Genomic DNA, 23,637 nt, shown 5'->3' on the forward strand with positions numbered 1-23,637 from the left:
AGCTATAACAGCTATGAACTCTTCTGTGTACCAATCTGGACATGCAACGACAAGGTGGCATCAAACTTTAAACTGCCAGCAATCAGCCTTCTGGCACCAATGAGTGCATGCTGTGTCAGCAGAACAGGTTATTGATTTGTCCAAAAATAATTACTTATATACTGTTTCATTTTTATTAAAGAAAAGTATACACTACTTATGTGAATCTGGGAGAAGAGAATTGTGGGTAATCTGGTAAAGAGGGCGGAGTCACAACGCCGAACGGCAGAGAAAAAGGTTGAGATTGGGATGTATTTATTGGGCTGTACAGCGATTGGGGTAAGGTAATCAGAATCAGAATCAGTTTTATTGCCAAGTGTGCTTCACACACACAAGGAATTTGTTTTGGCTACAGAAGCTTCCAGTGTACATAAAGTGACAAGTGACAACACAAAATGAATCTGAAAAAATAAAATAATAATAATAAAAAATGATGAACATTAAACAGATGCGGTTAGTTTAGAAATCTGGATGTTGAGTTGTATGTACAGATTGTTAAAAATATACAGGTTATAAGGTGCTGTGTACAAGTGTGAATGTAGAAAGTATTGCATTGTATATTGATATAAGGTGCTGTGTACAAGTGTGTTCGAGAAAGTATTGCACATATTTATTGCACAGTAGGGGAATATTTAACTGTTCATAAGTTAGACAGCCTGAGGAAAGAAACTTTTCCTGTGTCTTGCTGTTTTTGTGCTTGGTGCTCTGAAGCGCCGACCAGACGGTAACAGTTCGAACAGGTAGTGTGCTGGGTGTGAGGCGTCCAGAGTGATTTTGCGAGCCCTTTTACTCACTCTGGAAGAGTACAGTTCTTGAAGTGTTGGAAGGGTTGTGCCAGTGATTCGTTCAGCAGTCCGGACTATTCGCTGTAGTCTACGGAGGTCGGTTTTGGCAGCTGAGCCGAACCAGACGGTGATTGAAGTGCAGAGGATGGATTGGATGACAGCTGAGTAGAACTGTACGAGCAGCTCCTGTGGCAGGTTGAACTTCCTCAGCTGACGAAGGAAGTACAGTCTCTGCTGGGCTTTCTTCACAGTAGAGTCTATATGAATGTCCCACTTCAGATCCTGAGAGATGGTGGTGCCCAGGAACCTGAATGACTCTACTGCAACCACAGTGCTGTTCATGATGGTGAGTGGGGGGAGTGCAGGGGGGTTTCTCCTGAAGTCCACTATTATCTGTTTTTAGTGTGTTCAGCTCCAGGTTGTTGTATCTGCACCATAACGCCAGCCGCTTCACCTCCTGTCTGTATGCAGACTCGTCACCATTCTGGATGAGGCCGATAACAGTAGTGTCGTCTGCAAACTTAATGAGTTTGATGGAGGGGTCTTTTGCAGTGCAGTCGTTGGTGTTCAGGGAGAAGAGCAGTGGAGAAAGAACACATCCCTGGGGGGCACCAGTGCTGATAGTGCGGCTGTCGGATGTGATTTTGCCCATTCTGACTAGCTGTTGTCTATCTGTCAGAAAGCTGGTGATCCATTGACAGACAGAGCTAGGAACAGAGAGCTGGGCCAGTTTGTACTCAAGCAGTGATGGGACGATGGTGTTAAAGGCAGAACTGAAGTCCACAAACAGAATCCTTGTGTAGTTCCCTGGTTTGTCCAGATGTTGTAGGGTATAATGCAGTCCCATGTTGACTGCATCATCCACAGACTGGTTTGCTCTATAGGCAAACTGCAGGGGGTCCAGCAGGGGTCCAGTGATGTCCTTCAGATATGCTAGCACCAGTCTTTCGAATTACTTCATGGCCACAGATGTTAAGGCCACAGGTCTGTAGTCATTGAGTCCTGTGATCTTTGGCTTCTTCGGGATTGGGATGATAGTGGAGCGCTTAAAGCAGGATGGAACTTTGCGCTGTTCCAGTGATCTATTGAAGATATGTGAGAAAATGGGAGCCAGCTGGTCGGTGCAGGTTCTCAGACAGGCTGGTGAGACACCATCTGGCCCTGGTGCTTTCCTTCTCTTTTGTTTACTGAAGATCTGACGCACATTATCCTCACTGATCTGAAGAGCAGGGGGGGAGAGGAAGATGGCTGGAGGTGTTGATGGCTGTGTAGGGCGATGGTCCGGGCTGTGTTGATGTGGTATTGATGGCCGTGTAGGGAGATGGTCCAGGCTGTGTTGATGTGGTGTTGATGGCTGTGTAAGGAGATGGTCCAGGCTGTGTTGATGAGGTGTTGATGGCTGTGTAGGGAGATGGTCCGGGCGGGTGTGAGGTGTCTGGTCATAGGTGTCAAACCTACAGTAGAACATATTCAGCTCGTTTGCAGTATGTTTATTGCTGTCGATACTGGGGGATGGTGTCTTGTAATTAGTGAAATCTTTTAAGCCTCTCCACACTGATGCAGGGTCGTTAGCTGAAAACTGGTTTTGCAGCTTTTTGGCATAGCTTTTCTTAGCCACACCAATCTCCTTTGTCAATGTGTTCCTGGCCTGATTGTACAGGATCCTGTCACCACTCCTGTAAGCATCCTCTTTGGCCTGACGAAGCTGTCTGAGTTTTGGTGTGAACCATGGTTTATCATTGTTAAATGACAAGTAGGTCCTGGTAGGGATGCATAACTCCTCACAGAAACAGATGTATGATGTTACAGTCTCTGTGAGCTCGTCCAGATCGGTGGCTGCAGCTTCAAAAACATTCCAGTCAGTGCATTCAAAACAGGCTTGTAAGACCTGCTCTGTGTCGTTGGTCCATCTCTTGACAGTCCTTAATACTGGCTTAGTAGTTTTAAGTTTTTGCCTGTAAGTTGGAATAAGATGAACCAGGCAGTGATCGGAGAGTCCTAGAGCTGCTCTGGCAACGGAGCGATATGCATCCTTTATTGTGGTGTAGCAATGGTCCAAAATGTTATTGCCTCTGGTGGGGCATGTAATGTGCTGTTTGAATTTAGGCAGCTCATGTGTGAGTTTTGCCTGATTAAAGTCCCCAAGTATGATAAAAACAGAGTCCGGGTGTTGTTGTTCTGTCTCTGTGATCAGATCAGCCAGCTGTTGCAGTGCAGTACTCACGTGTGCTTGCGGTGGAATGTAGACACAGATGAGAATGAACGAGGAAAACTCTCTTAGTGAGTAAAACGGCTTACAGTTAATGAAAAGCACTTCCACATTAGGACAGCACATCTTCTTTAACACAGTTACATCCGTACACCACCTTCTGTTGATGTAAAAGCATGTCCCACCACCGCGCATTTTGCCCGTTGACTCCGTATCGCGATCTGCTCTGTACCGCTGAAAGTCCGGTAGGTTTAATGCGCTGTCCGGAATGGCTTCGTTTAGCCAGGTTTCCATGAAACACAGGACAGCAGAGTTGTTAAAGTTCTTGTTTTTGCATGTGAGCAGAAGTAGTTCGTCCATTTTGTTAGGAATTTGATAAACATAAAACAGGACAGACTAACAAAAACAGTGCAAACACTGGAGAGCCCCACACCGAAGCGGCCATTCACGGCGCCATCTTGATGAGGTCTGATGCTGAGTCTCAGGGCTGTAAGATGGATTTAATTTAGTATTCTTATTATTAAAATATATCTGAACGAGGATCAAATGACTGAGTGGGTCTTTAAGAATGAAAACTAACCTGTTTGTTCCTGCAGATCTTCCTGTTTGACTGTGAATGTTTCTTCAATCTTCACATCTTCACTCTCCTCTTTAATAAACGCCATCTTTATAACAGTGTGGAGATCAGTCGCTTCAGCAGGAGTTTTTCTCTGCGTTTGGACACTTTATCCTGTTTAAAATGTACAAAACAATGAACAGAAACAAAATAACTTCTCTTCAACACTTGCTTCAACAGTTTCTTTATATGAGAGTAAACAACAAAAAGAAATCAGGTGAAACGTTTCTTTAAAACACATATTACACACATTTCTGTTACTTTATTCAAACAATAGCCCTCGGTTACTGAAAATAAAATAGTACTACGTTGTATAAAGGGTTAAAATAATATTTCCAACAACAAGAACATAATTTAGCATCGTATAAAAAACCTAAAACTTCAGAACTTTAAATTTAAATCGGTTTATATCTGTAAACGTTTTAAATCACAAACCTTTCTCCAGTTGAATCACAGCGCTGAAGCGGCGCCGCCTGATGACGTCACACACCACGCCAAAATAAAAGTCTTTTTTTGTTAAGTTTTTTTGCCACTTACTGTTGCAGTCATGACTTATTGATACATTTCCCCCATGTTTTTCACTTTACACTATATCTGCTCTCTCTCTCTCTCTCAAACCTTTAATCTAAACATTTTAAGACAATCTTGAGAAACTTTTTTAGTCCAGTTCATGACTTGCATGTCTACAACACATTACTTCCTATTAATATCTGAGTCCAAATCTCATCCTCATAATTATGACCTCTTCTTTTCTATTTCTACGACTTCATAGGCTTATATAGGGTTTCTTTTTTCATATGAATTGTCGTCTCTTACTATCTGTGTTCCACGTTTCCTGCCATTCTTTAGCAATATCTTCAGGAATAATATTTAATTTACCTTTACTAAAGAGGTAGTTCACATAAAAATTACAATTCTGTCATTTACTCATCCTCTACTTGTTCCAAACCAGTTTGAGTTTCTTCTGCTGAATGCAAATGAAGAGAATACAGGAGCAAAAACAGCCACTATATGGTTCAACAGTTCCTACTTTGGCTGCTTTTTTCAGCAGTTTCTTGCACACAAAATGTTCTTGGAACTCGATTACAGTTGAACCACTAAAGCCACATGGACTGTTTTCACAATGTTTTTGGTTCCTTTTCTGGACTTTGAGCATCTCAGGACTCTTGCTGTTTATGACAGACAAGGGAGCTCTCTGATTTCATCTATAGTGTCTTCATTTACGTTCTGAAGATGAGCAAAGTTCTCAGGGGATTGAAACAACAGGTAGAGGGACAATCGTTCTCGAGTGCCTAGTGTACACTATAACACATGCCTCCCACCAATGCTGATATACAGCCACATCACACTGCTTTTTAAAATGTACTTTTTTATTGCAAAAACAAAAGGCTATTACAACAAATAGAAATACAAAAACTTATAGTAGGCCATGTAGCTCTGCTTCTAAATGTTTCTAAAAAATAAGTAAATTGAAATAAAGTAAGTAATAAAATCAAATAAGTACTGTAATTATATTATTTGATTCTTATTTTTAGCAACATTTAATTAATTCTTAAATTATAATAAAAAACACTGAAAAAATCCACTCAATTATTAATAAATTCAAGTTATGTTAATCTCTGAAATAAAACTGAATAAATGTAATTTAAAGCATTAATTGATGTGATAGTAATTCTAAAGCAAAATGCAAAAGTAATAAATTAGATGAAAGATTTAATTTAAATGCAGTATGCTACTCAAATGTCCTATATTTGACCCACATGTCCAATAAATATAATTAAACCAAATGTTAAACAAAGCCGCCTGTTTTATTAAACGTTTGTTCTTCAAATCTGATTAAAGCTCCTGTTTACTCATACTCTGCAGATGCAGCCTGATCCCACAAGGAACAACTATTTCATGTTTTGTCAGTTTAGTGGCTAATTCAGAGTTCAGATCTACGAAAATGGAGGATTTTTAAAAGGAGGCACCAAACCTCACCCCTAAACCTGACCATCATTGAGGGATGAGCAAATTAATCATACTAAAATGTACGAATGAGATCCCATACATTCATATGTACAAGCCAAATAAAAAAGTCAGGAATTGCTGTGAGATATCGTTGGCAAATTACATTGAACAGTCTTTAAAATGAATTCATCAGGTACATCCTGAATCTTTAATTAATTAAAGCTAACTTAAGAGATAAATAAAAACTGACTGATTGTGAAATGTTATTACCATTTTAAATAACTGTGTTGTAGTCTTAGAAGAGCAAACATGTACTGGATAATAATAAGCTATGGCTGAATCAAGGGAAATGGCAATATGTGTGGCACATAATAAATGGGTTTGAGTTTTTGTGGTGTCCGAGCGCCATCTGCTGGTTGATGTTGGTAGCGGGAGAGTGTTGCTTTCAGTTTCACTTTCATTTTGAACTAAACAGCATAAAAACGTACTAACAGTTTAGATCTTTCCATCAAGGGTAATACACTGTAAGCACCATTTTTGTTGACTGACCTGATAAATGCAACAAATTTTCTGTTAAAGAATAGTTTTAATTTGTATAACTGCTCATTCATGATGGCTGAATTTATCAGGATAATAGTATCTGATGCTAAAACACACTGCACAAGATTTATGTGAGAGAGTAAAATAGATTTATTTGTGTTATTAAAAAAGAAAGTTCAAAGTAATAGCTTTTATTTGCAGTCTTTTATAACATTGTACATGTATTTAAAATGTTTAAAATATTGCAAATAAAAACTATTATTTAGAACTTTCATTTTTATCAAAGACTTTTTACTACACACCGCTGTTCACAAAACAGATGGAGATTTGAAAATCAATGTAAGAGATAAAAGGCTTTATCAGTTTTTACACACCATACAAGGGCCACAGAACTCCGAACTAATCTTAAATACAAGGCCCACATCTGGGCCACATAAAATGTGTTACTTGGCTCAAGCTTGGTGGAGTTGTGGCACTACTTTGGTTCAGTTCTGGCTAAAAGGATGTGGGCCAGTTCTGGGCTGGGGAACACTAACTGATCTGGGCCACATCTTAGCTGTTGATTTGGGCCAGATCAGGGCCAAAGGAAATTTGTTGACTGCGATAATTTAGCATCAGATGAAAAACATGAAACTTTAATCAATCGGTTATATCTGTGTTTTATTCTTTTGTAAAAGTTTTAAAACTCAAACCTTTCTCCAGTTAAATCACAGCGTGAAGGCGGCGCAGCCTTACGACGTCACATGCCATGCCAAAATAAAAGTCTTTTTTTTTTTTTAGCCAGTTACTGCTGCAGTCATGACTTATTTATACAGTTCTCCTTCGTTTTCCACTTTACACATCTGCTCTCTCTCTCTCTCTCTCTCTCTCTCTCTCTCTCACACACACACAAACTAGGGTTCTTATTTCATATTCTTGTTGTCTCTTTATATCTGTATTCTACGTTTCCTGCCACTCTTTAGCAACATCGTCAGTAATAATATTAGGGTCATTCCTGGCAAATGGTAATATTTCAGTCCACCGTATTTTTTAAAGTGGTTGTTGACTAAAATTATAATTTAAAAGCATTTTTCATTGATTTTCTTTGTACATTATAATGAATCAAAACAATTCTACATTAAAAGTATTTTTAGCATAAAATAATTTAATATTTCTGTCACAAACCAAGCTGTTTGTCATGTCCCCGAGGCACTTCCTTGAGATTGGATGTAGAAAAAAATGTATAAAATGTGCACACAGTGTCTACATTTTTTTTTCAGTATTACAACTATTTATTAGTGTTCTTTTCTGGTGATAAATAAAATTAAATGAAAAATAAGATTTTTTATTAAAAAGGCTACAAAGTTATGTCCCTCAATATAAACTCAACCCCGTCACGCCAGCAATTCTCCACTCTTATGTGACATCACAGACTGAAAGTGACATCATTCAGCTCTCTTTAACAGCATGGTGCAGAAGAAGGCAAGATATATTTTCATTTCTTTACATTTTATGATGTTTATTATAGTTAGGAAGAGTACGGTCAAGCTTAACAATTCAACCCCGTAACGTAAAACTAAGATGCAATATGATTGTTTTTTTTTTCAAACAATATGACATGTTCTTGTTTAATTGCTGCCATGTGGGCCTTCTCTTTTAAACCACATGAGGAGCAGAGGCCATTTTGTTTTAAAAACTCAACCCCATCACACTCAACCCTGTTACACATCTCATTGTTTCTGGGCTGTAAACTTGTAACAGGATTGAGAAATTCTCCTAATTTAGCAAGAATTTTGATTAAAAAATATTTTAGTAAAAATATTTGAATTATAACTTTTTTTGTCACTGATAGAATATTTTAAGCAGAGTTTTCACTTAAACTTTGACGCAATTTTATTTCAGAGCACGGCACCCATATCAGCAGCAGATTTTAAATTGAATGTGTCACGAGTTTTATCATGAGTTAAAGAAAAGCTGATAAAATCAGAATATGTAAAGTATAAAATACTTAAATTATGTAAATAGTTAATTTGTTTATCTCTATGTCATGTGACAATTACCCAACTTTAGAGAGGGGGTCATTAAGGGCATTCATATTAATATTATAGATGAATTTCATTAAGAAGAACTTTCTGCTGCAGTGTTTATTTATGTTCCAGCAAATAATGTTTTAGACGATTTACCTGTTGCTCCTGTTTACTGCACTTTTAAAGGTTACTAACGGTCCAGTTACCTGCAGCAGTTTACTTTCTTGAATTCGGACTGTAGTTTGGTTTAATGAAGTTTAATTTCATCTCAGTGTGATTACGCCTTTGTTAAATGTTTTACTAAAATAAATAAGTGTTTTGGTTAAGTCTTAAATTTAATTTCAAATTAATTAAAACAAATTAAAATTGAAATTAAAGTGTCCCTTCAACCCTGTTACGGTCTTCAACCCCGTCACTGTATTCTCAACCCTGTGAAATTAATATTTCAACAATTAAATATAAAAAAAAATCTTGCTGAGTACCAACCAGCATGTTAAGGCCTAACATTGTGAATATGTGGTTTGGGTAAGACATCTAATATTAAAACATTTTTAGAGAAATTAAGAGACCACATAATGCATAAATTGTATAATTGAAACTTAAATCACATATAAATCTAAAACTCATCAAAAATGTTATATTTTAGCCATTTAACTGATTTGAGAGACATATGAGCAACAGGGAAATGTTGGTTTTATGGCAAAAGCTTTTAAAAATACTATTATTAACAACTCAGTTTAGTCCGTTACGGGGTTGAGAATAATGGGTGTCCAAGTAAGAATAAAACAAAATAATATAAAGGCTTTAATGCCTGAGGTGGAAAAATATGAATTTTTGAAAGTTTAAATTGTGCCTAATTATGTAGGCTATTAAAAATATAACCAATAAATAAATCAATCAATAAATAATCAATAATCAAATTTTAGAAATGAGTTTGCTTAAGCTGAAATATTACTGAATGCCAGGAATGAGCCTTGTGCAGTCAAATATAAAATAATGTAAAAAAAAAAAAACTTCAGGGCCAGGCTTGACTGAAGGTATTATACAATCAGGGATTGCACAGAAACAATGTTATATTCCTCTGAAGAGACTGAAGAAGAAGACAAATTAATCTTCTGTCCACAAATGTTTCACTCTGTTGTCAAGAGACTGATTGAGAAATAGGCAGCCAATCAGTTTTCGCCGAGCGCCTACAAGCAGCCAATCAGCTTTCTCTGAGCCACAAACAGGCAGCCAATCAGCCTTCGCTGATCAGCGTGCAGGCAAACATCCCGCCCATGGCGCTCAGTCTGAGGCGGAGAGTGGAGAGTGCAGAGCTTTTCTATTTGCTGTTTAATTCTTTTAATTCCACTACGGGTGTTGTGCGTCTATTCAAAGTAAGTGTATTATATCTGACCTTTGCAGCGTTCGCAGATTTGCTGCAATTATCTTGCAGGTTGAACTGTTTTAACACATGTGCTTAATGCTAATATACTCTCTTGTTTTTAGCTCGATGCTACGCTGTAAACACTTCTGTAATGCCTTACTCGCGGGTTATCTACAGGGTTTCTGCAGGGTCTTAAAAAGTCTTAAATCTCAAAATCCAAATTTTAGGCCTTAAAAAGTCTTAAATTTACCGAAATATTGTGTTGTAGGTCTTATAACTTTTTTAAACAGGTTTAAATTTCCTTTTTTTCATGTATTGATAAAGTAAAGAGGTAAAGTTGGTTTTATATTCGCACATTCGTTCATTTAGCAGTCTCTATATTGTTTACCATGTTACTTTGAATATTCGATCTGAATTAGCGTGGAAGTGTGACTTGAAAACAACATTATCACTGTTTATTTGACTATAAAACAAACTTTGATAGTCATTGGCTGCTAATATGATTTCGCTATTTAGAGTTTGCAAATAATACTTTTATGAAATTATATTATTAAGGGGAAAGTCAGAATGTGTGAATATAAAACCAACTTTACCTCTATTGCTAACGTTACCAAATCTGGTCAAAACTAGATAAATGTAAGCATTCAGAGACATGATCATGCTGCACACACAAGATGTAGAATCAGCTACTCAAGTCTTGCACACATTTATTGAACAGGGAAGAAAAACCTATGTGTAACTTGTGTGGGAATATTTTGATCGTAAAACATTTTACTAGAATGTATATTTAAAATGATATTAGAGAATGTTTTTATTCAGGAAATATTTTAAGGCAAATGTTTAAGAATGTGTTTTCTGGAGGAATTTATTTTTATCATTGATCAGACTGAAAGAGCTTATAAGACAGTGTTGTTGTTATTTGTGTGTTTTAAAGAAACAATTAATGATGTTTTAGAAACCGTTATGATTTTCAGTTGTATAATGAATATTTAATACAAGTTGGCGTGAATATATAGCCAGTGTTAGGGCTGCACGATTCTGCCAAAAATGTGAATCACAATTTTTTTTTTCCTGAAAATAAAGATCACGATTTTGTAAATGTAAAATAAAGGTTAATATGATTAGCCTATTATTATTGTTAATTCTCAAACATATGGTAAAACAACAATAATAATATTAGTCCCATGTGTAGGTCTACTGTTGCTTAAAATGCTAAATTTTGTATTATGGTGGACTTGAACAGACTTTCAATATGTCCTGTTTGTAAATTCACAGTAAAATGGTGACATCAGAATACAACTATTCATAATTCTGAAGTTGATTTATTATGTTTAAGACATGTGCCTGTCATCTGTCATTGAAAACATTATTAGACCATTATATTTCCATTATATATAGGCTAGGGTTGTTATACTGACACTGTAAAACATTTATTTTCATGCACAACACTTTGTGTTCGCTATGAAAGAAAAAAAAAACACATCAAACGCTTGTCGTAATCATAACTCTAAAATGCGATATGAGCATTTAAATGATGTGCGCACAGGTTTTACTTTCACTTCCTAGTGCGGCTCATGGCTGCTGTCACTGTGAGAAAAACACAAATACATGAAAATCAAACCTCACGCACGGCCCTCAAACGATCGCTCTGTGCAACAAACTGAACATTATTTACAACTTTATTACCTGTTATTCACAGCATATGCAGGTTGTGTTCACTAAAGTAGGTGTCATTTGCGTGCACGCGCGCATTCTCAACAGTAACCAAACAGTGCGTCAGCTCACGAGCGATTTCGCGACCGTAAATACATCATTACATGAAGACAGAAATTACATTTTGGGTGAATTATACCTTATAAATACAGTATGTGACACTTTTAATGCCATTTGAAGGTGTCAATGTTGCTGTGAAGACTTCTGCAGCCGCCTTTTCTTCTCTCCTGACCATCAAAATGTAATCGGCTGAATCGTAGAAAAAGCTAAATTAGAATCGTGTGTAGGGTCGAATCGAGATTGTGATCTTTTTTCGATTAATCGTGCAGCCCTAGCCAGCTGGTGATATGGCATTAAAATATAAATATGCAAGCAGTATGTAATCTGAATAATTGTCTACTCCTCCTCCAGTGAAGCTATAAATATTGGAATATTCACATCAGACTCCAGTGAAGAGTTTATTGAAGGACAGCGAGAACATGAGTGATCCAGAACACTGCAAAATTAAAAATGAAGACTCTGAACAACAAATAGGTTGGTGTTTATTTCTGATCAGGGGCGGCGTGGGGGGTTGTCGGGCTTCTGGGGCTTCAGCCCCAAATGTTTTTTCCAAAGCCATGAAGCTTTTAGGTTTAAGTTTTGTCAAAACTTAGTTTTTCGACACATTATCCAGAAATATTTAACCGGTTTATTATTGCTTTCCCACAAGATCAGTAAAGCAATATCAGCTGGCCTTTCTCTACCTCTTTTCTTTATTTAAGAGTTTTTTTTTTTGTTGTTTTTTTATCAGAGGCAGTCCCACAGCAGTAGGCGGTTTCTGTCTCTCCTTTCTGAAAGCGAGTTTAAACACACACACACGCATGCAAACCATAGTCCTGCATAGCCACACCTCCTGTCAGTCACTCAACACATTCGTCTCATCGCTGCACCACAATTGTACTTCATGTTTGTTACCAGCTTAAATTTCGCATTAAAGTAAGCTTGTTGGAAATTCTGAGGAGAACGTTGGCTTGCTATTGTAACTACACACGCAAGAGTCAGGCAGTCTTGTCTTGCTTCATTTAGGATTTACCTCAAATTTTGTCTGACAGTTCTGTATGATCTGACGAGATGCTACACGCACTGGCTGTTCTGATTAGCTGTGAGTTTTGATTGATTTATTCAGGTGTATTTATGTGAAAGTTAAGTCTGACAACAATAAATATTCTCATCAGGAACAAAACCACCTGTTTTTATACCCGTGCTGACTCTGCCGTGCTGTAGCTATAAAGTTAGGTCTGCTACTGTTATTTTATACTGGGTAGGCTACTTCATTTATTTTATTATAACAATAATTTGCCAAAAATGATGCCTTAAATGAGCAGGATTTTAAGGGTAATCTAATCCAAATGATTAACAACTATTAAAAAACAACTTGTAATAAAACTGGGCAGGGATTAGATACTAAGTTACTTGTTATTTAATTAAAATTTTGATTCCTCTTGTCCAATTTCTGCATGCACATTTTTTCACCTGCTACTCTGCCAGGAACTTCGCCGCTGGAGAGCACCTTCAATAATAATCTAAACATTTGTTTAGAGATGGACCACAATGTGCTCAAAAGAGTGGCTACATGTGGTGAAGAACGATGGCAAGGCTAAGTGTAATTATTAACATAAACTAATAAGTTATAAAGCAGAGTGTCGCGACCAACATGACAAAGCATCTGTGGTTGGTTCACATACTTCACGAATATCGAATTAAAAGAATGGCGTGTTCGGTTTGTTGTGCTTCCTGTGGCTAACAATAATTGTGCATTTTAGTTTAACTTTTTGAGCGTGATGAGCAGTTCAGTGTTAGTTTTTAATTTCAATATCTTGAGGTGAAACTAAACTGCGTATTCTCTCCGTCTCCTCATTTATAAACAGTGGGACGCTCTGCTGAAGCATGCAGGAGAGACGGCTTTACACTCTGTCATTCATAATCTTAGCTGTTGTATTGGAGTCAAAAGAATATATAAAGTAGAATGTTCTTTTAACTGTCCTGATATGTTTAATCTTTTTCTCTTGCAAAATTTTTGTCATTTCTCTTTTGCAAATTAGATTTTTTTTAATCAAATTAATTTTTTTTTTTATTCTTTCAAAACTGAAAGCAGCGCCCTTCAATTGGTGTTTTTTCATAAGATACACCTTTTTGACTGTTTTATTTTATGTGTATAGTCTTTAATAGTGGTTTTTAATAATTTAATTCTTTTCAAAGCAGCACTCAGATGCGAATTTATCTTTGAAAACGTGGCATGAGAGTGATGCATGTGTTAGATGATTGCGTTTTTTTGCACGCACGATCAATTCCTGATTCCTGAAGTTATTTAAAAAATAAATAAAAACTGTAAAACAGAATAAAGTGCATGGTCTAATCGGAAATAAAGGAACTTAGTTATCCATTTCATTATTTAATCCATAAAACAGGCTAGTCTTTTTAAGAGTTTGATTAATTGAAACTTTTAATTGCATTTTCTTTTCTTGTAAATAAAAAAAGTTGCGTCAGATTGATGAAAACTAACCTGAATACCCGTGTGAACAGGGCCACAATGACTTTTTTTTTTTTTTTAACATTGAAACAATTGAATAGTGTCTTCTGTCTACATGACTTGCAAACGCGTCAGAAAATAACTGCTGCATCTCCACGAATATTTGGTTAACTTATAAAATGTTGTCTGTTTTAGTGATGTTAGTAATGCAAAGAAACATGCAAAGCAGAATTCTCCTGAGCTCATTAACCCACTGATGACAGCCACGTTGTGTTGGCCTTTAAGGTGGTTAATAAGGTTTGCTGTGTTACCTTGGGAAGTTTGGACTGTACAGGAGAAAAGGCTACCTGATCAAAATTACATTCCTTGGAAAAAAAACACTTGCAATCTAGACAGTCACATCATGCTTGTGTTGCAGTATAATCCGTAAACTCCACTCATTAAAATAATGGCTTGGTGTTTATACTGTAAAATCATGACGATATTTAATTATTCATTGTGGACGAATTGTGCAGCCCTATACCCTTTCAGTATGTTCTTGGCTGCTTTTGACCCATTTACTTCCATTACAACCACATTTTTTTAACCGCAAAGCCATGACACCAAATAATCATGCATTCTAGATTGTTGGTGTTTTCCCTGTTGGGAAGAGGTAAAATGTGCCATTTTTACTGTTGATCATCAGTTGGCTGCATTAACCCTTTAGATAGGCCTGTTCAAAAAAGTTTCTGTCTTTTATACGGAGTTCAGTGGAGTAAAACAGCAGATTATAGTGTGCATGCATAAATACACTTTATAGGGGGACCAACAGTTTTAACCCAAAAATGACCAGTCTATCAGATGAAGGAGAGCAGGAGTCAGAGATTCAATTAAAAGAAAGTTTACTGTAGATAGTTTGCAGTTTCCTCAGCAGAGGCCAGCTTTAACACTCGTCAAAAGTTTGTATACTGTTCTACATATAATCTCAGAACAACAACAATTAGATTCTTACATAACGTCATTAACTGCGTCATACATATAGGTGTTTAACCCCCAGGGGTCGAAGACCGCGTATACGCGTTTTGATGCGTCTTCTCCTCATAACGCCAAAAAGAACTTAAATTACACTTTCAGTTTTGATCGTACAGATAAGTTCAATACATCAATTGAATCTGTTAAGTATCTAGTTTTTATTGTGTACACTCTCAATGCCAACAAACGTGTGTGCTTTTGCAATATAAGGATAATAAAAAGTGTAGGTATTCTCTCTTTTCTCTCTCTGCGAACTGTTTTTAGAAATGCATCAGTAAAGTGCACTGACACTCCACGAAAACAAAACACAGATAACTGGAAAGGAATATCGGTTTCAGTGTTTCCTCTAGGTTTACAGTTTGGGGAGGGGCACGGCGTGGCTGTTCAGACTGACACTGACACAGAAGTCATGGTGTTAATTTGTTTCTTTTGAATGACAGCAGTAAAAAACAACAATTATTTGAACTGTACAAGCTAAAAATTTACTTTTTTTAATATCTTTTTCTTTTATCTACAAAGTGTGCAGCTTTAGTCACTGCAGTGTATCTTGGGCTTAATTACTTACTAAATAAAGTATACTTTATACTTGACCTTAACTTAAGTATACTTCTTTTTTCTAAGGGTGTATTTACTGACATACCAAGATCAGTCTTGTACAGCAAGGGGCAGTATTGCTGCTCTAACAGCCAAGTTGGGTCAAAGCTAGGGATGTTCTGATCAGGATTTTTGCTGCTGATATTGAGTACCGATTCCTTGTCATGGTGATCGGCTGATACTGAGCACTAATTCTAATGCTTCAAGCTTTATAATGCGTTGAGCACATTTTCCCTCTAATTATGAACCTTAAGAGAAGATCTCTCCTTACCGAAGAGAATAAATTAAGGATGCTGCATATATTACCTTAAACGCCTCTTTAGGTGTGAACGTGTCATGGCCAAAAGCAGCTTTACAGAAAATAATTCATCCATTTATTTCTCTCTGGCTTAGTGCCTTATTTATCAGGGGTTGTTCTCTACTCGTTTCCTCGCACTGCAACAGTTCAGTCAACTTCTCTTCTTCTTCTTCTGCACTCCATATAATGTTGCCCTCTTCAACTCTCCTGCTCTTCCTTTATACTCTCACCCATTTCCTTTTTGCCGCCTTATGGGTGGAGACCAATTAAACAGTGTTGACTGTCGTCACAGAAAACACCAACAATCATAAATGCTTGATTATATGCTGTCATGGCTTTGCAATCAAAAAAAAGGTTGTTATAATAGAGGCCAATGGAGAAAAAACAGCCATGAATATAACGAAGAGGGAGTAAATTTTCCCAGAGTGTTTGGAGGTTTTTTTTTTTTTCAAAGCATTTCTCAGAATATGTCAAAATAAAATATCCCCAAATATCAGTCCATTTGCTGAAACACAGACAAGGTTTTGGACAAATTAAGCCTCAAAATCACCCAACAATGGATGAAAATGACCCAACAGCACACAAGGGGAAAAGTGAACATTCCAGCCTTTATGCAGATGCTGTACAGTATGTCTCATGTCTGTGAGGAAAATATTCAGCTGTTTGTTCAGTTGTTACCACAAGAACATTGTGTTTACCAGTCAGGCACAGAATAAACAAGTATTCCCTGTCTGCTTTACAAATTTTAGAAAAACATTTTGTTGTAATTTTGAATATATATGAATAAAAATAGTCAATTTACAGCGTTTAAATCTGTGTCTTATCAATATGACCAAAATGACTTTTATAATCAATTATGTAAGAAACTCTGAAAACTGGACTGACACAGTTTCAATTTACTATAACTTCTATGTTAAGTGGGTTTGACACAATTTACCTTGTAAAAGCACTAGATAAATAAAGATGAATTGAATTGAATCTGCTTTAATGTATACACGTTAGTGGACTAAACAAAAAATGATCTAATTTCATTTACATTTAATGTGCATCAAAATTACAGTGTGTGTAGCCAATGTTTTCAGTGTCTTTTCAATTTTCAGCTTTTGATGAGTTTTTAAGTCTTAATGAAAATAATGTTTTACTTTTTTATTTCAGACCTAATTGAAGAGACTAAGGGTAGTAAAGAGGAGGAACATCATGTCAAAATTGAGGAAAAAAATAATTTACAGACTGATGTTTTTTTGAAAAGGAGAGACGAGAATCGTTTCACCTGCACTCAGTGTGGAAAGAGTTTGGCAGACAAAAGCAAACTTAAGATTCACATGAGGATCCACACTGGAGAGAAACCATTCACATGCACTCATTGTGGGAAGAGTTTCAGCCAATCCTCAAACCTTAATCAACACATGAGGATTCACACTGGAGAGAAACCATTCACTTGCACTCAGTGTGGGAAGAGTTTCATCCGCTTATCATACCTTAATCAGCACATGAGGATCCACACTGGAGAGAAACCGTTCACATGCACTCAGTGTGGAAAGAGTTTCAGGATATCATCATCCCTTAATCTACACATGAGGGACCACACTGGAGAGAAACCATTTACTTGCACTCAGTGTAGGAAGAGTTTTAACTGCTCATCACACCTTAATAAACACATGTGGAACCACACTGGAGAGAAACCATTCACATGCACTCAGTGTGGGAAGAGTTTCAGCCGATCATCATCCCTTAATCAACACATGATGATCCACACTGGAGAGAAACCATTCACTTGCACTCAGTGTGGGAAGAGTTTTAACAGCTCATCACACCTTAATCAGCACATGAGAATCCACACTGGAGAGAAACCATTCACTTGCACTCAGTGTAGGAATAGTTTTAACTGCTCATCAGACCTTAATAAGCACATGAGGATCCACACTGGAGAGAAACCATTCTCATGCACTCAGTGTGGGAAGAGTTTCAGCCAATCGTCATCCCTCAGTCACCACATAAGGATCCACACTGGAGAGAAACCATTCACATGCACTCTGTGTGTGAAGAGTTTTAGCCAATGGTCATCCCTTAATCACCATATGAGGATCCACGCTGGAGAGAAACCATTTACATGCACTCAGTGTGGGAAGAGTTTTACCTGCTCATCACACCTTAATAAACACATGAAGATCCACACTGGAGAGAAACCATTCACATGCACTTAAGCTGCGGTCACACTGGACTTTTCTCCCCATAGACTTTCATTCATACGCACGCGAATGCGTCAGACCAGAAATGCAAGTTCGGGCATCAAGTTTCGCAGTTTATTGCCTTGCAAAGTTCAAGCTTGGTGAACTATGACCTGCAAAATCACATAACTTGACTGTGTGAGAGCAGTCGAAGATCAAAACATGACCTCTCTGAACAGCAATTTAAAATATGGACCAATTGCACCCTTTTTTAATATCTAATCATCTTGTTTAGTCCCGCCCCTTTTTGCAGCGCTGTACAACAGAATTTTGCATGCTCAAACTCTAGTGTGACCGCAGCTTTGGTGTGGTATGAGTTTCAGCAACTCATCAAACCTTAATAAACACATGAAGATCCAAACTGGTGTGAAAGAGTATATGTGCTTGAGTATGAGAAGACTTTTATTACAGCTCCAAAATTGAAACTGCACCAGACGATTCACACTGGATAGACCGTACAAGTGTTCACACTGTGACAAGAAGTTTACTCAGTTAACACATCTAAGAAGATTCACACTGGAGAGAAACCGTACAGATCTGATCAGTGTCTAAAGAGCTTCGCTCATTCGGCACAGCTTAAGAAACACATTAACAAAAAGTTGCACACATGACATGAATGCAGCAAAACATTTTCTCATGTGCACAGGATGTTTCATGTCTGAATAATGTTTGAAAAGGCTGAGTGACAGTATACTGTTTTCCAACACTCCTACACTGCAGAAGGTGGGGTTGTATATGTGTCGCGTTTACCATAAACGCGATGATGGCGGCTGAAAGAAGAACAGTTTCATAAACACTGTGGCTTGAAATCTCTTTGCAAGTGATTGTACAGGTGCAGATACATCTGTACTCTACTCTCCAGTGTATTCATTTAGCTAGTGTTGTTTTGGGTGATGTTCTCTGTCTGACTCCCTGAATGAGAAATCCAGATTGGAGTATGTGGTAAATCCTGGTTGGATGTGGCATTACTTATCAATGGGCATATAAAAGTTGTTGTGCTAGCTACCCCGGAATGCTGTGGCTACTCGGGATTTCTTATGTCAAGACCTGCCATCTCATTGACTTTTTAACCTTATGGTTTTGTTTTGCATTACTTATATCATGTAGTTAAAGTGTTGTTGTGATTATATCCTAAGTTCTTTATCTTCATTATTATCCCCAGACATTTGTTGGTTGCTTTGATTGATTGTTCTATGAGTGACATTTTATAATAAATAATTAGCAATCAGGCTATTTTGTTGGCTCATCTCTATTTTATGGTGCGACTCAAACAAGCGGGTCATAACACTTTGTAAAATGTGTTCTGTTGTATCCGAGACCTTGTCCTTTCAGTCATGACCATAGGTGAGAGTAGGAATCTAGATTGAGCGGCAAATTGAGAACATTGGCTTTCGTCTCAGCTCCTTCACCACAACAGACAATCACATCAACTGCAATTCTGCTGCACCGATCCATCTTTTATTCTCACATTCTGTTCCTCATGAAAAAAAAAAAAAAAAAAAACAGATACTTGAACTCCATTTGGGGTAAGAACTCTCCTCCAAACTGGAGATGGCCACCTTTTTCCAGTCAAGCACCATGGTTTCGGTCTTACAGGTGCTGTTTCCCTGCCATGTCACACTCAGCAGCAAACCGTCCCACTGCATGCTGAAGGTCCATGTCCTATCAAGCCAAAAGGAGAACGTTATCTGCAAATGGCCAAATAGACAGTCCTAGCTTGCACCTAAAATTCTGTCATTAAATATTATATTTTTGTGGTCAGCCTCAACAATAACACATTTACAAAATAAAATAAATAAATAGATGGATGGATAGACATTGTAGTGGTGGAAGGGGAAGTAGGATGGCCATAAACCAAGATGGAGCTCTCTCAGGAGGGATGGACCAGTGCACAAGATTAAATATATGCTCAGGAAGCCCCAACCCTTTTTTATCAACTGGCTGTTGCAACGTGCTCCTATGCAACCTAGGGTGCTTATTATAAGAGAAATGAATTGACTAAATTATAAAACTTTTTAAATATTGTAAATAAATATTTACAGGGATATACTGAAGTAACTTTACAAAGGCAATTCATTTTGTGTAGCTCAGAGCAGTGGTTCTCAATTCTGGGTTGACAACTGTCCCAAATGAATTTTAGCTCTTATTACTAGAGCTAAAATTCTACTACTTTAAACTTGTTTTCAGCTATCTGTGTATGGTACTAGAAAGTTTACCACTGTTTCCTTGGTTGCTGTAAGAGCTTGTGTGTCGAGCTGGACGTTTTCTCGTGTGAAGGCCGCCTCGTGTGAAGACCAACGAGAGTAAAGACCATCGACTCTACCTGCGCGACTCCACTGAGCAAAGACACCGACAAAGCACTTGAGTACTTTTACTTTATTATTTTATTTTATCTCTGCACTCATTATTGTTTTCCTTGCACTTTTATTATGTGTTTACTAATTCCTGTTGTTACTAACACTTGCAAAGCACAGGAGGTACGCTGCAGGTGCAACCCTCACTACCTTCGATCAATTCATGTATCTTCTATTTCACAACTCTCTCTCTCTGTGGGCCTCTGGAATTGTCAATCTGCTGTTAACAAAGCAGATTTTATTACCTCCATAGCCACTCATTCTGACTATAATCTCATGGCTCTAACTGAGACCTGGTTGAGACCGGAGGACACTGCTACACATGCAGCTCTTTCTACTAATTTCTCTCTTTCCCACACTCCTTGTCAGACAGGGAGAGGGGGTTGGACTGGACTACTGATTTCCAAAGAATGGAAATTCCCTCAGAGACCATCCCTGCCAAAAATCAGCTCCTTTTAATTCCATGCAGTCACCATTATCCACCGCTTCTACATAAATGTGGTTGTCATCTACCGCCCACCGGGTTCATTAGGTCACTTCTTAGATGACTGGATGTTCTCTCATCTTTTTCTGATTATGACACTCTCTTGTTGGTGCTAGGTGACTTCAACATTCAAAATGAAAGACCTCAAGCTGCTGACTTCCAGAATCTGCTTGCCTCTTTTGACCTCAAAAGAGCACCTATTTCTGCTACTCACAAATCAGGTAATCAGCTAGACCTTATTTACACTCGACATTACATCGCTGATCAAACACTAGTAACTCCACTACAAACATCGGATCATTTCCTTCTGTCTCTCAACATCCACATTACTCCTGAGCTGCCACACACTCCAACACTAGTTGCCTTTCGCAGAAACCTACGCTCTCTCTCACCCAATAGACTATCCACCATTGATTCAGACTCTCTTCCTCCATCTTGTAAACTCTCTGCACTTGATACGAACAGTGCCACTGATACACTCTGCTCCACACTAGCATCATGTCTAGACGGACTATGTCCTCTTACATCCAGGCCAGCCCGTGCCAGTCCTCCTGCACCTTGGCTCTCTGATGTTCTCTGTGAGCATCGCTCAAAACTTCGGGCTGCAGAGAGAATTTGGCGAAAAACTAAAAATCCTGAACAGCTCATAACATACCAAACGCTCAATTTGCGGCACCTACAACAAACACGCAAGATACACCACCAACACCGTACACTCACCTCTTTTTCTAGCTCTCTGAGTCTGAGGTGTCCAATCTCGTGCTATCTAGCCATGCAACCACCTGTCCGCTTGATCCCATTCCCTCTCATCTCTTGCAAGCCATTTCTCCTGCAGTCATACCAACACTGACTCACATAATTAACACATCTCTTGACTCTGGTTTATTCCCTACTTCATTTAAGCAGGCTAGGGTAACCCTACTGCTAAAGAAACCCAACCTGGATCAAACGCTACTTGAAAACTACCGACCGGTATCCCTGCTTCCAATCATGGCCAAAATTTTGGAGAAAGTAGTGTTCAATCAAGTCCTGGACTTTCTTACTCAAAACAACCTCATGGACAACAAGCAATCTGGCTTTAAGAAAGGCCACTCAACTGAGACTGCCCTGCTCTCGGTCGTGGAGGATTTCAGACTGGCTAAAGCAGACTCTAAATCATCTGTCCTCATCTTGCTGGATTTTTCTCATTTTATTTTTAATCTCATCTTCCCACTTTGTCTCTTGTAAACAAAATATATCACACTTTTTTGTCAAACATGTTAATCTTTCAAACTTTTCACATTTTGACAATCCTCTTACATTCAGTGATACCACACATACATTACTCATTAGGATAATTATTGGATAAACCAATAACCACCATTCATTCTGAGTCACTGTCACTTAAACAAATGTTTCTTGCATATCCTTTTTGAATTTTTTCCTTTCCATTCTTTCTTTAATCTCTTCTCTTCTTATTTTCTGTCGTTGTAGAACCAGTTCAATGTTTAAGCCACTTTTAGATCTTAATTTTAAATAGCAGGGTGGTATGGCCATAAGCGAGAGCAGACGTCAAGAGTTGGCTATTTGAAAAGAGGCGCAGCACCAGGAGCCGAGCGCAGCTCTGCTTGCATTGACACAGCACCGACAGAAACAATGCCCTTGTCCCCTCAATTGTTTACCTGTGTTTTTTTTGTCCCACCCCTCCCAAATAACATGAATGCGAGAAAAGACACCAGCAGCAGACCTGTGACACGGGGAAGTGTATTAGATGCCAAATGAAGGAATTCAGAAAGCTTACAGCACCTGGTATTCCCAGGCGGTCTCCCATACAAGTACTAACCAGGCCCAACCCTGCTTTGCTTCCAAGTTCAGATGAGATCAGGTATTGCCAGGGTGGTATGGCCGTAAGCAAGAGCAGCCGCCAAGAGTTGGCTATTTAAAAATAGGCGCAGCACCAGGACCCGAGCGCAGCTCAGCTTGCCTTGACACAGCACCGACAAAAACAAAGCCCTTGACCCCTCAATAGTTTACCTGTTTTTTTTTTTGGTTTTTTTTTCGGTTTCTGCTCCGGGGCACCGACAGCTCTTGCTAGGTTAAACCAGCCAAGTCAGGGTACTCACTTCCCCCGAATGGAATCAGGGGAAGTGGGTTCCAGAGATCAGAGAGGAATTCAGAGTTTTGTTGTTTTGCCCTCAAGCCTTGCTGTTTGTCTACACACAAGTATGCTGCAGCTGCTCTGACAAAAATAAATCCAATGCTTCTAACCTCCTCTTGGAGAGGAGAAAGTCTCAGACCCTGGATCACAGTTCTTCTATGGAGGGACTGTCACATGCTCCTATCGACACCACAACTTGCCATAATAACAAAGCACAGCATGCGTTGAATGAACTCTGTATTGACAGAGCTGTGTCCTTATTACAAGCAACAAGCTAATGATGACAAGATAAGGAGATAGGGCCATTGGTGCAGTGGATAATGCATCTGACTATGGATCAGAAGACTCTAGATTCGACTCCTGGCTTGCTTGTTTTGGTCTTTTTGCTTTGCTGACAGCCAGTGCACTGCGGTCGCCTTTCGCCTCCCACTGGAGCTGTTCAGTTCCACTCTGGAGTGAGTCGAGTTTAAGTGGCCGCCAGCACAGAGCCCGTGGGGTGCTCTCCTGGTTTCAAAGGATGCCCCAACTGCAGTTTTTTAATAACGTCTACTACAGCTACACCAAACGTAAACCCAGCCTACTTGTTGCAAAAGTCCATACCGCTTAGAAGTCACCTAGCCAACTTGCAGCGTAATCTCTTCCACTTGTAAGTCTCTGAGCTGTAGCAATACCTAAGTGCTCTGATAAAACATGAATAAAAAACTATGGCTTTTAATCTCCTCTTGGAGAGAAGAGAGTCTCGACCCTGGATCTCAGGTCTTCTATGGAGGGACTGTCAGATATCCTGTAAGAGCATCC

General features: G+C 38.4%; 1 protein-coding gene and 1 non-coding gene across 2 annotated transcripts; one reads left to right on the plus strand and one right to left on the minus strand.

Annotated features, from left to right (window-relative positions):
- The first annotated feature begins 11,656 nt into the window (after window positions 1–11,656).
- Window positions 11,657–19,064, plus strand: LOC130222350 (gastrula zinc finger protein XlCGF57.1-like). The gene is made up of 2 exons (XM_056454935.1): window positions 11,657–11,758; window positions 16,792–19,064. The coding sequence occupies exons 1-2, from the start codon at window positions 11,704–11,706 to the stop codon at window positions 17,838–17,840; spliced, it is 1,104 nt and encodes a 367-aa protein (XP_056310910.1). The 5' UTR covers window positions 11,657–11,703; the 3' UTR covers window positions 17,841–19,064.
- A 3,411-nt stretch (window positions 19,065–22,475) lies between these two features.
- LOC130223937 (5S ribosomal RNA) lies at window positions 22,476–22,594 on the minus strand. Its single transcript, XR_008837044.1, has one exon. It is a non-coding gene; the product is annotated as a 5S ribosomal RNA (ribosomal RNA).
- Between the last annotated feature and the right edge of the window lie 1,043 nt (window positions 22,595–23,637).

The sequence above is a fragment of the Danio aesculapii genome, chromosome 4 (genome assembly GCF_903798145.1).
Source record: "Danio aesculapii chromosome 4, fDanAes4.1, whole genome shotgun sequence".
Taxonomy (NCBI): Eukaryota; Metazoa; Chordata; class Actinopteri; order Cypriniformes; family Danionidae; genus Danio; species Danio aesculapii.